Genomic DNA, 14,857 nt, shown 5'->3' with positions numbered 1-14,857 from the left:
GGGAAATGATACCTGATACTCTCTATGTATATTAAGAAAAAAGACAGGGTATTACACCAATTTAGGAGAAAGTGATCTCTTTTTTTTTTTTTGTCTATAAAAAACAACAAAGCCACACTGAGTAGGAATTAGTGAAAGCTTATAGCTTCAATAATTTAGAAGTTAAGCCTACTTAAATATAAATGACGATGTTTAATTCCAAGGCTGTTACTGAGCAGAGCCGGGGAGCCTCTCCTATCCTATGCCTGCCTTTGAATGCCGGGCTCAGCAATAACAGACAAAAGCTGTCCACCACCCAGAACAAAGAGCTCCAGGAAATTAAAAAAAAAAAAAAAAGAAAGAAAATACTGTCTCACTACTGAGCCACTCCAGCCCACTGACCAGCGGCTCCCAACGCATGGTTCCCCGTCACCAGGCCAGCATTTTGGGAAGTTTGAAAATCACAGAGGTGGGAGCAGAGCATCCCGTCCCGCACAGCGCAGCACCACTCCCAACACAGCATCCATCCCCACAGCGAGGCTTTCTGCTCCAGCACTGATTGACGCCAACACAGGAAAGTTCATTAAATTCAGTAGAGCACAGAACCATGTTACCTCACTGTTAACCATATCTAGAGTGTAGAAACACGGGGGGTGGGGGGGGTGGGGGGGTGGGGGGGGGGCGAGTAACTCTCAGAACAGGAAAACTTTTAAAGTGCTACCAAGCACTCTTTAGTGGGGCCAGCAAAACACACCCCAAAGTCAGGAGCCACTGACCTGCCAAGTCGCAGCATACACAAACACACAGGGCAATTTGGACAGCAGCAGGCAATAAACTAGACACAAATTCAACTTACTCAAGTTTTGATTTCAAAAATTCACTTCTTTTCTTTTCCTCTCCTCAAAAATAAGTATTTTCAACCATCCTCATGGCACTGCACACAGGAATCCCAACAGATTAACGAGACCTGCTTCATTAGATCCACTTTGCAGACAATTTGTATTTTCTGCAAGTTACACTGGCTTCTCCTCTCCACCGTGGCTGCTACGAACCACGTGGCGAGATTTATTATGGGAATAGCCCACAGTCTGGTTTCCTAAACACCCCGACAGCTAATCTCTGATTAATCTTACACATGCTTTTTTTCCCTCAGACCATGCCGGGTTGCTTGCACATTTGTTAAACAATTCCTACTTTTCATTATCTTTAAGGCTGCTGAGTGAAGTGAGGGCAGGATGCACATGGGTATTTCACTGCAGAACAGCATCTTTCTCAGATTAGATTCAAGCTTAAGCAGCACCACCAGTAGAAGGAAAACGCTGCAATTTATCAGCAGGGCATGTGCACAGTAGGTCCGAGGAAAAATCCCTTTGATGTTTTTGTAGTTCGGCCCTGGTCCGGTGGGTGGTGTTACCGGTTGTGGCTGTGCGAACCGAGCCAGGCATTACAGGAGAGCACAATACTTGCAGGTTTCAAGTAGCTCGCTGTCATCCCTGCAACTTGCAGCCCAACATCTCTTTTCTGTAGCTAGCGCCTTCGCTGACACCACGGCGCGTCCGCCCGGCCGCCGTCTCCCGCTCACATCGGGGGTGATGACTTTGGGTCTGCTCTCTGGACACGGACACCCAACCACGCCGCTGCCACAGCAGCCACCCTGTCCCTCCCCAGTGCCAGCTGTGGGAGCCAAGGCCCCACAAACACCAACTCCCCCACGCAAGTGGGGTTTCCAACTGAAAACACAGCTTTGGGGGGGACACTTCGGGCTATCTGCTGATTAAGGTGTCAAGAGGGGCTGATGTAGACAGAAGCCTGCAGCCAAAAGCCATGACCGCAGCGCACCTTCCCGACGGGACGAGCCCCCGCTCCCGCAGAGCGATGCTAACGCGGCGGGCGACACGAACGGCCGCGGCCGCGCACCCCTCCGCTGCCCTGGCGGACACACGCGTGGCGGACCCGCGCTCGGTCCCTCCACCCTCCCCCGCCCCCCCCCCCCCGCCTCCCCGGAGCTGCTCGGCCCCGTTCAGCCTCCACGGCGTCCCGATGCTACGGGGACGGGCTGAACGGGAGGCTGGGAGGGACCGGGGAGTCATACGGGGTTGGGACCGACTGCGGACAAGCAAGGGGGACGGGGACCCGCCGCGGGGCTGGGGAGGGACGCGGGGGACCGGGTGCCGAGGGGACGCGAAGTGCGGGAAGGACCGCGGACGGGACCGACAGACCGCGGGCGGCGGGAGCAGCGCCGGTGCCGGGCGCGGCGACGGCAGGTCCTTCCCCCTGCCCGCTCCCCGAGCCCAGCCCGGCTCTTACCTCCGCGGCAGCCGAGCAGCAGCAGCCCCAGCAGGCAGGCGGGCAGCGCGGAGCCCGGCGGAGCCATAGCATCCCGGGCGGGCGGGCTCGCCTCCCTGCGCCCCACGGGGAGGGAGCAGCCCGCGCAGGAGGGAGGGAAGGAGGGAGGCGAAGCGAGAACCACCCCCAGTAGCGAGGAGCGAGGGTGGGGGGGAGAAAGGAAAAAAAGGCAAGGAGGGGGGGAAGGCAAAAAGCGGATTTCAGCGCTGCTCCCCTCCGCGCGAGCACGCCGCCGCGCCGGGCGGGCGGGGGGGCGGCGCTGAGGGAGCGGGGCCGCTGGCGGGCGGGGGCGGGCGGGCAGCGCCTTGCGCCATCTTGCGCATCCGCCAGGGCGCCGGCAGCGCCGCGCCGGGTCCGGCCGGGCTGCGGGGCAGGGGGGGCAGCGAGAGGGAGGCGGTCCCTGTGCGGGGCCGCTCAGCGCCCGCCGCGCCCGGACCCGCGGGGACGGTGCGCCGGTCCTTGCCGGGTCTCCCCTCAGCGGAGCCCTGTCACCAGAGCCCCCTCACGGGTGTCCCCTCGGTGGGCTCCACCACGGGGCTTCCCCTCAGCAGTCTCCCCTCCCTGGGGCAGCCTCATGGGTCTCCCCTCAGAAGAGCCCTCTCACCAGAGCCCATCACAGGGGTCCCCTCAGCAGAACCCCCTCGCAGGTCTCCCCTCCCTGGGGCAGCCTCATGGGTCTCCCCTCAGCAGAGCCCTCACGCTGGTCTCCCCCCTCACCAAGCTCCCTTCACAGGGCTCCTCTCACTGGGGCTACCTCATGGGGCGTCCCCTCACCAGCGCCTGCTTGCCAGTCTCCCCTGACTGGGGCAGCCTCATAGGTCTCCCTTCAGCGGAGCCCTCTCACCAGAGTCCCCTCATAGGGCTCCCCTCACGGGAGCTACCTCACCAATCTCCCCTTGCTGGGGCAACCTCACAGGTCTCCCCTCAGTGGGGCCCTCTCACCAAAGGCCCTTCACAGGGCTCCTCTCCCTGGGGCTACCTCATGGGGTTTCCCCTCACCAGTACCTGCTCACCAGTCTCCCCTCACAGATGTCTCCTCACCAAGCTCCCATCACAGGTCTCCCCTCAGTACGCTCCCTTCATGGGGCTCTTCTCACCAGGGCTACTTCAAGGGGCTTCCCCTCCCTGGGGCAGCCTCATGGGTCTCCCCTCAGCAGAGCCCTCTCACCAGAGACCCCTCATGGTTCTCCCTTCACGAGGCTCCCTTCATGGGGCGCATCTCGCTGTGGCTTCCCCTCGTCGGGGCCGCTTCGCGGGGCTGCCATCGCGGGGCTCCCATCGCGGGGCTCCCATCGCGGGGCTCGTCTTACCTGGGCTGCCTGGCGGCGAGTCCCCTCACCAGTGCCGGCTCAGCAGCGCCCCCTCACGGGAGCCCCCTCACGGGTCTGCGCTCACGGGGGCAGCCCCTTGGGTCTCCCCTCAGGGGAGCCCTCTCACCAGGTTCTCTCCAAAGGCCCCCTTCATGGGACTCCTCTCACCAGCCTCCCCTCATCAAGGCAGCCTCCTGGGTCTCCCCTCAGTGGAGGCCTCTCACCAGAGCCCCCTCACAGGTCTCCACTCACCAAGCCGCCTTCACAGGCCTCCTCTCACTGGGGCTACCTCACAGGGCTCACCTTCGCCTCCCCACAGGGCTTCCCCTCACCATGGCCTCCTCACGGGGCTTCCCCTCACCATCGCCTGCTCGGCAGCCTCACGGGTCTCCCCTCCCCGCAGCCCCCTCACAGCTCTCCCCTCACTGGGGCCCAGCCACGGCCTCCCTCAGACCCAGCGCTGTTGGCCCCAGAGCAGGACAGCCCTCCATGCCCGGTCCTGGCCGGCCCCGCCATGCCCAGGGGATGGTAGCCAGCACCAACGCTTCCTTCCCGAGCACGGGAAGCAGTTTCCTTGCTCTTTACCCAAGAATTTCTGTCCCATCTGCCACTGCTCAAAGCAACCTGGTCTCAGCAGTGGCATCTGGTTCTGCTGCAGTGGGCAAAGGTGGGGTCCCATCCCCAAGCCAGGGAGTTGCCTCTTATCTGCCCTTAGGGATGGGACCCAAAAATCTGGCATTAAAACAAGGGAAAACACTGATGAGACAGCACGACTTCCAACTGGTTCCACCAAGCGTTTCACTTTTGAGCTCTGTTTTGAGGAACAAGCCCACCCACCGCAGCGGGCAGTGCCTGGAGCTGAGCAGCGTCCCCAGGAAGCAGGGCGGCAGGATCGCAGAGCCGGGGCCACGAGGCATCCTGGGGACAGGAACGAGGAAGAGGTTGGCTTGTTCCACCTCAGCGCTCCTAATTTTAAATGCTATCATAAGGTGACTTACCTGGGTCAGTCACACAAATGTTGGATCAACCAGCTCACCCCTGGAAAGGCCCCAGTGAGGAAGGACCCAGTAAAAGGCGAGTCTGCTCCTAAATCCTGCCACAGCCCTCAAGTTAATTTGTCCGCCCTCCTAGCATGAAATGAGGATAATGTGTCCCTACACGGCTCTCAGCCCTATTGCCTACATGTTATTTTGCTGCCTTCCAACTGATCCTGCCCGGTCCCTTGGCCCATGTTCTCTGCAAACACCACCCCTATTATCAGCACCAGCAGCAAAAGTCATCTCTGCAGGGACAGCTCAGTATCTTTTGTGGCGTTTGCTTGGCCAAAAAAAAACCAACTAAAAAGAAATGGAAATGGATTTTAACTGATTTCTTTTTTCAGAATAAAAACAGAGCTTGATGAACCGGGTTACTAAACACTGTAACTGTGCCCACAAATACGGTGAAAAACCTTTTGTAAAGATGAGCAGTGCATGGCTCCCCTGGATGGCGCACCCTGAGCATGCTAGTTAGCCAACGAGTAAAGAAGACGTCACTACATCTGCTCCACATTAAAGCTTCCCCCATTTAGCGGAGGGCTGAGCTGCATGAGGTTGCTTTCAGCTGGGGAAGAATTTGCTCTGGCTCCATCAGCCTTTTGGTAACATCTGAATGTTTGTGCTGTCCCTGACCTTCTGGCACCAACCCTGCTCCTGTTCCCCAGCCGTCTCCCTGGCTCCTACCATGGGGCCCCACCGGCACTTCTGTAACACTCGCAGTCATCATGGGCTTGTGGCAGCTCCTGGGGTGCTGCCAGCACCAAGGATGGCTTGTGGGAAAGGGGGGGAATGAAGTGCCATGTGTTTTACAGGGTTTGTTTCCCTCAGAAAACACAGATTTTGGGTGCTTTTGCTCCCGTGTGCAGTGGCAGGACTCAGGAGCTAAGGGAGGTACTTCCATGTTTAGGGCATCACCAAGTTCAGCCCTGCTACTTGCAAATTACACTGGTGACATAGCTGGTGTCACATTCAAAAGTTGCAAGTGTGGGCAGTCCTGCCAAAAAACAGGACTCATATGAAAAGCCATGAGATTTTTAAAGAAAAAGGCAGGTTTGGGGCATTAAGGCCACCTGAGAACAGGAATCCAGAGCACTCATGTTTTTATGTGCTCCTCTGTAACCATGAGGGCTTAAAAAAGTTGCTTTGTACTGGAGGCAGGAATCTGCTTATCACACTGTGAGCAGAAATTGGAGACTTTTGAAAAGCAGCGGGGTTACAGGAGGGACAGTACCCAGCCTGATCCAAGGCTCCAAACGCTTTCCCTGCCATCCGTCCGTCCTCCCTCCCGCAGAGGGGGACAGGGTCTGTCTGTCCATCTGCCCTCCCTCTCCACAAGGTTATTGTCCTGGAGGGCTGGCCTCAGAGGGTGTCACTCACACCTCACTCCTTGCTCAGTGAATTTCCATCAGCTCCAATAGGGCTTCTGATTTATACCGATTAACTGTGAACTGAGGTCCCCAAGACACCGTTAGTAGTTTCAGTGGATGAAGTGGGAGATTAACTTGTCTGAATTCACTCCATTTATTATTCTGTGTGTAATTGTGGTTTCCCTGTCTGCTAACAGCCTGGGAGCTTTTCACTTACGTACATACACACAGGGGTTTAGCATCTGTTTCATGATCAGTGAGCAATAAGGAGGGGGAGCCAAAATCGTGGCACCCACGTGAAGGCACTGAGCCGACAGCCATCCCAGCAGTGGTGGGACAGCCCCGGGATGTGCTCCTGGAAGCTGCTTTCCCCAGCAGAAACCCTTTTCCATCCACTTTTGGCTGTGTAAGGACAGAGGTGTTGTGGTGGCAGGGGCCACCACACTGAGGGGATGCCTCCAGGCACTTAGCTGCCTGGCTGAAGAGAAGCCGTGTGTTCTCCATTAATTCAAAACAATTGTGCCACTGATCCAGCAATTTTGCCATCAGTGGAAAAGAGTGTGGTGAGCCAGCATGAATGATGAAACTCACACGACTGTACCTGGAGGTCTGACGGTGCTGGTGTAACCGCTGCTCCCGTGCTTTGCTCGAGGGGAGGAGGCTGGAGTCCTACGAGATGCAGTTTCCACCACTGGTGTCTGCTGAGCATCTATGGAGCATCCCTGGCTGCCTTGCTTCATCACGCAGTCCATCGCTTCATGCTGTGCTGTTTTCCAGAGGATTGAGCTGTGCACCACACTGCACCTGGCATTGGTAACTTACGGAATTACCAGAGACCACACGAGACCCAAGCCCGCTGTAGTAATATTGTCAGCTGCATCATAGCGTAGTGTACTGGGGCAACAAAGGATGGGAAGAGAAAGAAACACAAACGCCTCACTCTTACCTTCACTTCTCCATGGTGCTGGCTTCCCTGTAACTGCTGTGTCCATCTGCCTCTCTGTTCACCCATGCCACCCCACTGTGTCCCCTCTCGGCAGCCTCCCACCAGCGTCCCATGCTGCAAACGAAGAGCTGCAAGTGGGATTTGCAGTCACCCCGCCATGCTTTTTCCTTCCTCATTTGTGGGGTTATCTGTCATGAGGGGAAAGACTCACCAGAGTTAGGCAGTCTGACAAAGTTCCCTTTAACCATTATCAGAGAACACCATGCCAAGTGCAGATTTATTACCTCTGTAATGCACATAAAATGAGATTTTATGGCTCTATAGTCCTAGCAGCATAAAGTAATAATGGAAACTATCTACTGAAGTAGGGAATGCATCCTAGGAAGAAAGGGAGATGTACGGGAGGTTAATAGTGTGTCCTTGGGCACTGCCAGATATCCTCTTGCCAATCTTGCTGGATGTAAGCCACTGTGTTCAGCCCAGCACCATCCAAAAGAAGTCTCACCATTCATTTACTAGATGCTTCTGCGCTTATTTTTCACATTAAAAAATTCCCCAGCAAGATGAAGCAACAAAACTGGACATTTTTCCTTTTTCTTACAGGAAATAATGATTTTCTTACAGGAATCTGTTCAAAACTGAGAAACAAGCAAGCATTGAGAAACGCCTCATGAACCCAAAACTCTGCCCACATCTAAAATCCCAGAAGAATCCCTAAGGAACCAGGTACCCACCACCATCCCACATTCCCAGCCTCCATGGTTATGAGCTCAGGCACTGAACTGGCACAAGCATGAACCCTGTGTCCTGCTCCTGCCACTGCTTCCCACCAGTGAGGTACAACCTTGCGGTGCAAGGTGCTCCGCCACGCTGCCCTGGGCCGTCAGCCGCGGGGCCGGGTCAGATCTGTCCAGGAGTGAGTTACTCAGATGAGCACCAGGCTGGATTTGAGCTGTTAGGAAATGCACATGCAGGCCCACCCTGCACCGTGAGGCAGGGCTCTAGCCAGGCTGACACTGCCTGCAGGGACACTTTGCAGGTTCGGCTCCAGCAAACTCACCTGGCAGAGAGCTCTTCAGCCATCCTCTCCATGTTTTGAGGGGCAGGGTACAGCCCAGCACCGAAGAGCAAATTTCCCAGGGTCCATCCACTCCAAGCACCGCTGCAGGATCAGCCTTCTGTGACAACTTTCTTTCGGAGTAAAAGCTGTAACACACTGATGCATGAGACAAATTCCGCTCTTTTTTTAAAGTATTTTATTAATAACCCATTAATTAAGGAATATAAGGACAATGTCTTCTTACAATTTAACACTAAAGAGTATTTGTGGAGTAAGAACAGTCTCTGAAGAAAGTAAGTTATAATTAAGTACAGCATAGAACCAAACACAGACACAATCTTCAAATGAGATTAAGTTCTGGTTACACATCCTTATGCACTGTGTAGAAAATTAAATGAAATTTGATTTTAAAATACAAGCAAGGGAATACAATAACAGAACTAGATGGCAGATTTCTGCTGGACTAAACACCTCTTTTCTAACAAAAGTATTGATTAGAAAAGACATGATGATCCCTTCAAAACATCTATTTCTAATGAGATCAAAAACATATATAGTGCTCTATTAAAATGGTTGGTTTCTTACACAGCATTTTTCATGGGCTGATCTCAGGATTGCTAGTAACGTAAAAAATTCTCAAAACCTAGATTACAAATGATCTCATTTGAACTACTTAAACCAGAACTTTTCTGTCTGTTAAGTACGAAATCAAATCACCAAAAAGTTGAACGAGATTTTTATCCAAGTCATGTGTTTCATGTAACAAGGAATTAAAAGAAATAAAAAGGCTGAGAATTGTGACTCTCACAGCAGCACGGGGAATATACAGTTGTGTAGCCAAACAGTAACATTAATACTACAAAATTATGCCAGTGAGACAAACCTGACATTTTAACAATGTAAAACAATATACACCAGCTGAAAGTTGAACAGCAATAATCTTTAGTGTTACTGAAAGGAAGAAAAGGGAGAAAGGAGCCTGATGTGTAGGAACATATATTAAGTATGACAGGTAATTAAAGGTATCAACAGTTTGTGTGTCTGTGAGAAGTCTGCAAGAAAGCTACTTATTTCATGATAAAAAAATATATGCACTGGTTGTTTCAGCTTTACACATAACATGCGTATTATCTGTCTTCTTCCATTCATTTCTAGCTGAGACTAGAAAGGTCCCTGGCGTGTGCAGGACAGGAGGGACCTGGGGTCCAGCCGAGTTAGCCGAGGACACGCAGCACCCTGCGTGGACACGTGCTTGTACAGAGCACAGCTTTGCGGCTGCTGGTCAGTGGTGACCTCTTGGCCCCGAGGGAACTGCCTTGATTTCTGTAGCTGAGGTCTGGCACAGCAGTCCAGGGCCACCACAGTACCTGGACATCTGAACGCTGCCATTTTGACACTCTGGTAAAATTCAGCGGCGTGTAACAAGATCGGAATAAGCCTCAGTGTGAGGAAACAAAGTATTTTTGTGATGCATAAGCAGAATTGTTTGCAGTCTGCTGCATCTCACCCAAAGCTCTTGGAGCATGTAAGTAATTTGTTGGGTTTGTTACCGGCCCAAGGTGATCCAGGGGAAAGGTGCCACACTGTGCCTGCTTGTGCTGGCTTCAGTGACAGGCAGGGATAGCTTTTAGGGAGATCAGCAACACTCACCCCAAGGCCATATGATTGCTAAAGTCGCTACAGACATAGCAGAGGGTGCATGTACAAAGGAGTGCCCCAGAAGCTGTGGCACACTCCTATATCTGCCACTGGACTAAGCCTCCATCCCCAGAGGCCCCTGGATATAAAACTCAGGCCTGGTACGTGACCTGGCCCAAGTACAGCATCATGACAGGGAGCTGGGAGAACTCCCGTGCTCTGGCCATACCCGCTGCTGGCCAAACGCCCAGTGTTGCCCTCCAGCAGCTGAGATGCTCAGCAGCAGCAGTCCTTCAGCATACCGTCATGCTTGCAGGTGGATTACTTGGGTTTGGAGGTGAAAGAAAGCCACCATGGGGTTCCTCTGGAATGAGCTTTTTGGAGAAGGGTCCTTCTCCCTTTCCGCACATCAGCAGTGGCAACGTGGCTTGTACAGGGTCTGTTCTGGCACTGGGGAAGGTCAAGGACTCTTCCATGAAAGTAACTGCAGACTGTGGTCCAGGTGCAGAAATCTCCCCACGCCCTCCACAGCCAGTGCCCAATACTCCCCAGCCAGAGGGTTTATACCTCTGCAATTGCATCCGCTCCCGTAGAACTGTGAATTGCCCTTATTGCCTGCAATAACACTTCAGTGTCTTATCTCTAACCCTTCTAAGTCATTAGTTTCAAAGTCTTACGGCAGTGAGTTCTGGAGATTATTCACACACTTCCTCTGCCCAGTTACGCTTCCTTGCCTTTCTAGTTTCTTGCTCTGGTAGCACACACCCACCAACTCCTGCCTAGCCTGCTCACTGGCACTGATTTCCAGTCTCTGTGCCACAGCCTTTCAGAGTCAAGGTGCTTCAGAGCATGCAACGGCATTTCTGAGACTCCTCAAGATACCAAGCAGCAGCTGGATGACAGAACAAGTGCAACAACTGACAATACAGCCATTTACCAGCACAGTGAGTCATGCTGGGAAGAGACGTTGTTGGATGGGGAAAGGTGGGAGCTCCGATATCCTTCCCAACATGGTACATGGAGGCTTGGACATACTCCTCTACTGAAGAGCTGGAGCTGACAGCGTTGGAGATTTGATGGAGAATTGCAAGGACACGGGCTGGTCCAGCTCAGCTCCAGACGCATGCACACTGGGACACGACTCACAACTGAAGCAGGGATAGAGTGCTGGTGGAGCAAGGTTCTCCTTGCTGCAAGCAGTGGTACCTCAGTCCAGATTTCACCACAAAAAAAACCCAAAGTCTGAAGTCTTTTACAGAATCTCAGGTCAGCACATAGCTCCCACACACAGCTTTGGGGGAATTGCAGCATGAGAAGAGGGAGACGGGCATCTTTTCCTTCATTTTTTGAATAAACAAATGGCCAGATATCTGAATCCCTCAAGGAAGGCAGAACATTTACCAAACACCCAATGGACAGAATTACCAATCACTGTTTCCCCCAAGGAGCTGGTCCAATCCGTAGTGTTCACAGTCAAACTCTGCAAGCCTGGAACAGGGCAGAGACAGGCTAAACAAAAGGTGGAGAAAAGTCCACCCCACACCGGAAGGCCAGGATGAGACATATCCGCAGTGAGCAAACAGTGTTAGCAAAGAAGAGTCACCAGATGATTTTCAAACCAGACTGACTGGTATGAGACCAAAGATTTGATTTTAATTTTTAAGCTCTGGTGGTGCTCTGCTCTTATAAAAAAAGCCAAAAAACCCAAACCAAAACCCAAAAGCACTTTGGACACGACTCTCAGAAGTGACTGAAAAATTTCACTTGTTCATCCAGAAGCTTCAGCAAGTCCAGTGCTTACCAAAGGCTGAGAGCTGCTCTCCGGAAATAAAAATCACCTGAGACGTCTCCACTTGGGCACAAAAAAAAAGAAGCCACAGATGTCCTCAAGATCATAAGTTACAAGTTTTGCAATTGTTGGTTCTTTTGTCCCCAGGATCACAAGTTACTTCTGCAATTGTTGGTTCTTTTTCCTCTTCGCTAGTATAAGCTTGTTAAGGAAAGATGGATCAACGTCCCACCAGCTGAAGCGGTCTCCTTTGGCCAGCTCCTGCAAAACACAGTCCTACAGAGAAACACAACCCAACCGTCCAGCTGTAGGGAAGGTGTCCTATAGCAATACTTAGAAACAAAGCAAGACAGACATCAGATCTGCAGCGCTATGCATTAAAAAAGGTCTCAACAACCAGTGCAAACATATTCTTTAGAAAAAGGCAGTATAAGAATAAGTTAAAACTTATAATGGACTATAACAGAAGAGTAGATCTACTGCTTTTTTTTTCTCCAACAGACATGAGGTAGTTGTGTTGTTAGGGAGGAAAAAAACAAAGAAAGAGAGAAGTAGTAAAAATGCTACTCTATACCACACACTATTCCACTTTATAAAATTAAATAATATAAAGATGTTCCAAAGAAATAAAAATACATGTTGTACATTAAAAGGACAGATGTGTACCTAAAATATTAGGTACAAGAACCTACATAAAACGAAGTCCAGGTTGGTGAAATGACCCAGACACTGAAGAAGGTTCTATATAGTACAAGTTGTTAGAGGCACTCGTAGAGTGTGTAATAAAAGGCTACTACATCAGCCTGCTAGTAATAGTTACTGCGGTAGCGTACAAAGAGAGCCTTATAATCCTTTTAACCACGGGAGGGCAGAAAAGGCTGGTGGTTACAGCTCACTGAATTTGTTTCTGTTGGCTTCCACCCCCTCGTGGGACTCCTCTGACAAAATTCATCCCAATGCTGCAAGGCAGTAGGTAGAGCCAAGGCGCTCCCTGGTGAAGAGACAGTTGAGAAGAATCACTCGGTGTAGCCTGCCTCTTCCCAGCATCAAAAGGTGGCTTGCTAGTTGCCTCGAGGACTACAGCAAAGTGACAACCCCAGTCTAATGCAGAAGGCTCTGTTCTAGCCGTGGTTTCATGTCAGACTTTGGCAGATGGCTCAATCCTGCTCCCACAAACACCAAGTTACTTCACTCATCAGCTGCAGTGGGAAGAAGATGGGCCCTTACGAATCTACTGACTGATTTTTTGAAGGCAATATGTACAGCTGACAGGCGCGAATCCTGTTCTGGTGAGATGCTGCACCTTCTTAGCTCCTGCTGGGCTCAGTGAGTCGAGGGCATGCAGTACCTCACAGGGACAGGCCCTTACTGGTGCTTCCAGCTCTCCCATGATCAAAATCAGATTAGTTCACTCTTTAATGATTGTGGACATATGCCATGTTCTCAGATGCTGAGGATGAACTGGTTAAACCAGAGTTACTACGGAGGGGGGCCTCCTCCTGGGCTGTGGAAATCGATTGGCACTTGACTGGCCGCACATCCCCCCCGCCTTCCTGGATGGAGTCCGAATCTCCACTCTCCACTGAATCCAGACTTTCCCCGTGCCTGTGGAAGCCATTGGTGAGCCCATGGATGCAAATGGCCTCTGTTCTGTTAGTCTTTCTGTCGGTATGTAACAGCTCGTCCCGGGCCTGAACCTCACAACTGTCCATGCAGTCCACCAACACTTGGCTGGCATCCGGCTGGGTGCTGGGAGAGCCCAGAAGAGCCAGCTCTCCAGATGGGAGCTCTTCAGGCTCCTGGTCCTCGGTTTCTGTCTCTTCACTCTCCAGGGTGTGCAGCTGGGAGTCATAGTCTCTGTCAGAGGCTGAAAAATCAGAATGGACAATGACCTCTGCCTCCACTTGGTGAAGGTTGGCTGGCAGGTGGCTTTTCTTTGCTTCATTCTGTTATCAAACAGGGGAAAAATTAAAAAAAAAAAAGACAGAGAGAGAGAGAGAGAGAAGGTAAAGTAAATGAAATTCAGATAATTGAGGCTGTGACCCAACCAAGCACTGAAATATATTTCTTTTTAATCCCACAGAGTGCAATGGGATGTACACATGTCTCTGTTAAGCATTATCTTGATATGTTTCTCAGACCTGAAGTCTTAAGAAGCACCTCAAATCACCTCAGGATCATTATTCCCATTTTATATTTGGAAAAGCAATTCCCAAGGGAGTAAAGTGATTTGCCCATAGTTTCTTGGCAGGCTGGGCCAACCACTCCTCCAAGCCTCTGTCAAAGACCACAGTTTTCAAAACTCACTAGTCTGTTTCCATATTAAAGGCCAGGTTTCTGCAGGGTGAGTGGGCAGTGGTCTAGGGAACTGGCTTCTGAGACAGCTTGTGATACAGACCCACAACTAGATACTAGGGTTCCCCTTCACCCTGGTTTAATTTTGGCTACATATCAAAAAAAGTTTGTTTGTTAGAGCCCTGGTCACAGCTTACAAAAGTCTGTAAATTCAAGCACTTTAATTCAGAAAGAAAATAATCAGTCCTCCTCTGCAGTGTTTTAAGCGGAGTTCAGGCTACAGGTCTCCACAAATCTAGCTAACAAGCAGGTCATTTTGCTAGATGATCATTCAGTAATTTAAGAGACAAATTATTTTGGAAGCTCACAAAGAGCTCTCTAGGCAATCAGCGCTCAGGTTCTGTGCTGAGCGTGATTTAGTAGCAAGAATACAATTCAAAGTACTGAAGTGATATCTCGCATGTAATTTGTGCTTTCTGTTGAAGCCAACTTTGTGCATCATTTACATATTTTAACACTTTTCTCCTTTTGTTGACAAACTCTGATGGGTAAGCTATGCTGTAAACGGTGCCCTGTAATTGGGTTGTAAAACATTGCCTTAACTCTATCCACAATGTTAATTACATCCTGTGTATAATTGATTTTCACACCACTATCTAGGAAGGAAACACAGGTAGGTTACTTAAAAGTATTTGCTGAGGGTGGAGGGGTGAACTTTTCAAAACAATAACCAAAAGAAACCTTCTGGTACACAGTCAATCTGAGCAGGCGTCAGTTTGCTTTGCTGACACTGTGGTACAGACATCAGCATCCTTGTACAAACTCTCCCAAACACAGGAGTATATATTTATTGCAATGAAGCAGTATCAGAAATAGGATTTCCTCCAAATCTATGCACCCACATAAAGAGACAAGTGCAGTGGAAATTGCTCTACCCGATCTGGAGAAGGAGTTAAATCAACCCTTGATCTTTGACTCCTTTTACAGGCAAAAATGCAATCCCTCCTTCAGGCGAGCACACTGTAGATCTTAACGACTGTGCTGAGCATTGCAGCTCCTAACTCATTTGGCAGGCTGCTTGCTGCATGGC

The 14,857-nt window shown here is 51.1% G+C and overlaps 2 protein-coding genes across 4 annotated transcripts in view; both read right to left on the bottom strand.

Moving 5' to 3' along the window:
* IGDCC3 (immunoglobulin superfamily DCC subclass member 3) overlaps window positions 1-2,544 on the bottom strand; it is a 106,654-nt gene extending 104,110 nt beyond the window's left edge. The window contains exon 1 of the mRNA XM_037393264.1: window positions 2,287-2,544. Within this exon, the coding sequence (XP_037249161.1) occupies window positions 2,287-2,353 (67 nt within the window). The 5' untranslated portion in view covers window positions 2,354-2,544. The remainder of the gene's footprint in view (window positions 1-2,286) is intronic.
* A 5,682-nt stretch (window positions 2,545-8,226) lies between these two features.
* Window positions 8,227-14,857, bottom strand: part of IGDCC4 (immunoglobulin superfamily DCC subclass member 4) — a 101,392-nt gene continuing 94,761 nt past the window's right edge. For all 3 annotated transcript variants that reach the window (XM_037395246.1, XM_037395248.1, XM_037395247.1), the window contains one exon: window positions 8,227-13,418. In XM_037395246.1, the coding sequence (XP_037251143.1) occupies window positions 12,888-13,418 (531 nt within the window). In that variant the 3' untranslated portion in view covers window positions 8,227-12,887. The remainder of the gene's footprint in view (window positions 13,419-14,857) is intronic.

Source organism: Falco rusticolus, chromosome 7 (assembly GCF_015220075.1).
Source record: "Falco rusticolus isolate bFalRus1 chromosome 7, bFalRus1.pri, whole genome shotgun sequence".
Taxonomy (NCBI): Eukaryota; Metazoa; Chordata; class Aves; order Falconiformes; family Falconidae; genus Falco; species Falco rusticolus.
This window is presented reverse-complemented; position numbering and strand designations above follow the sequence as displayed.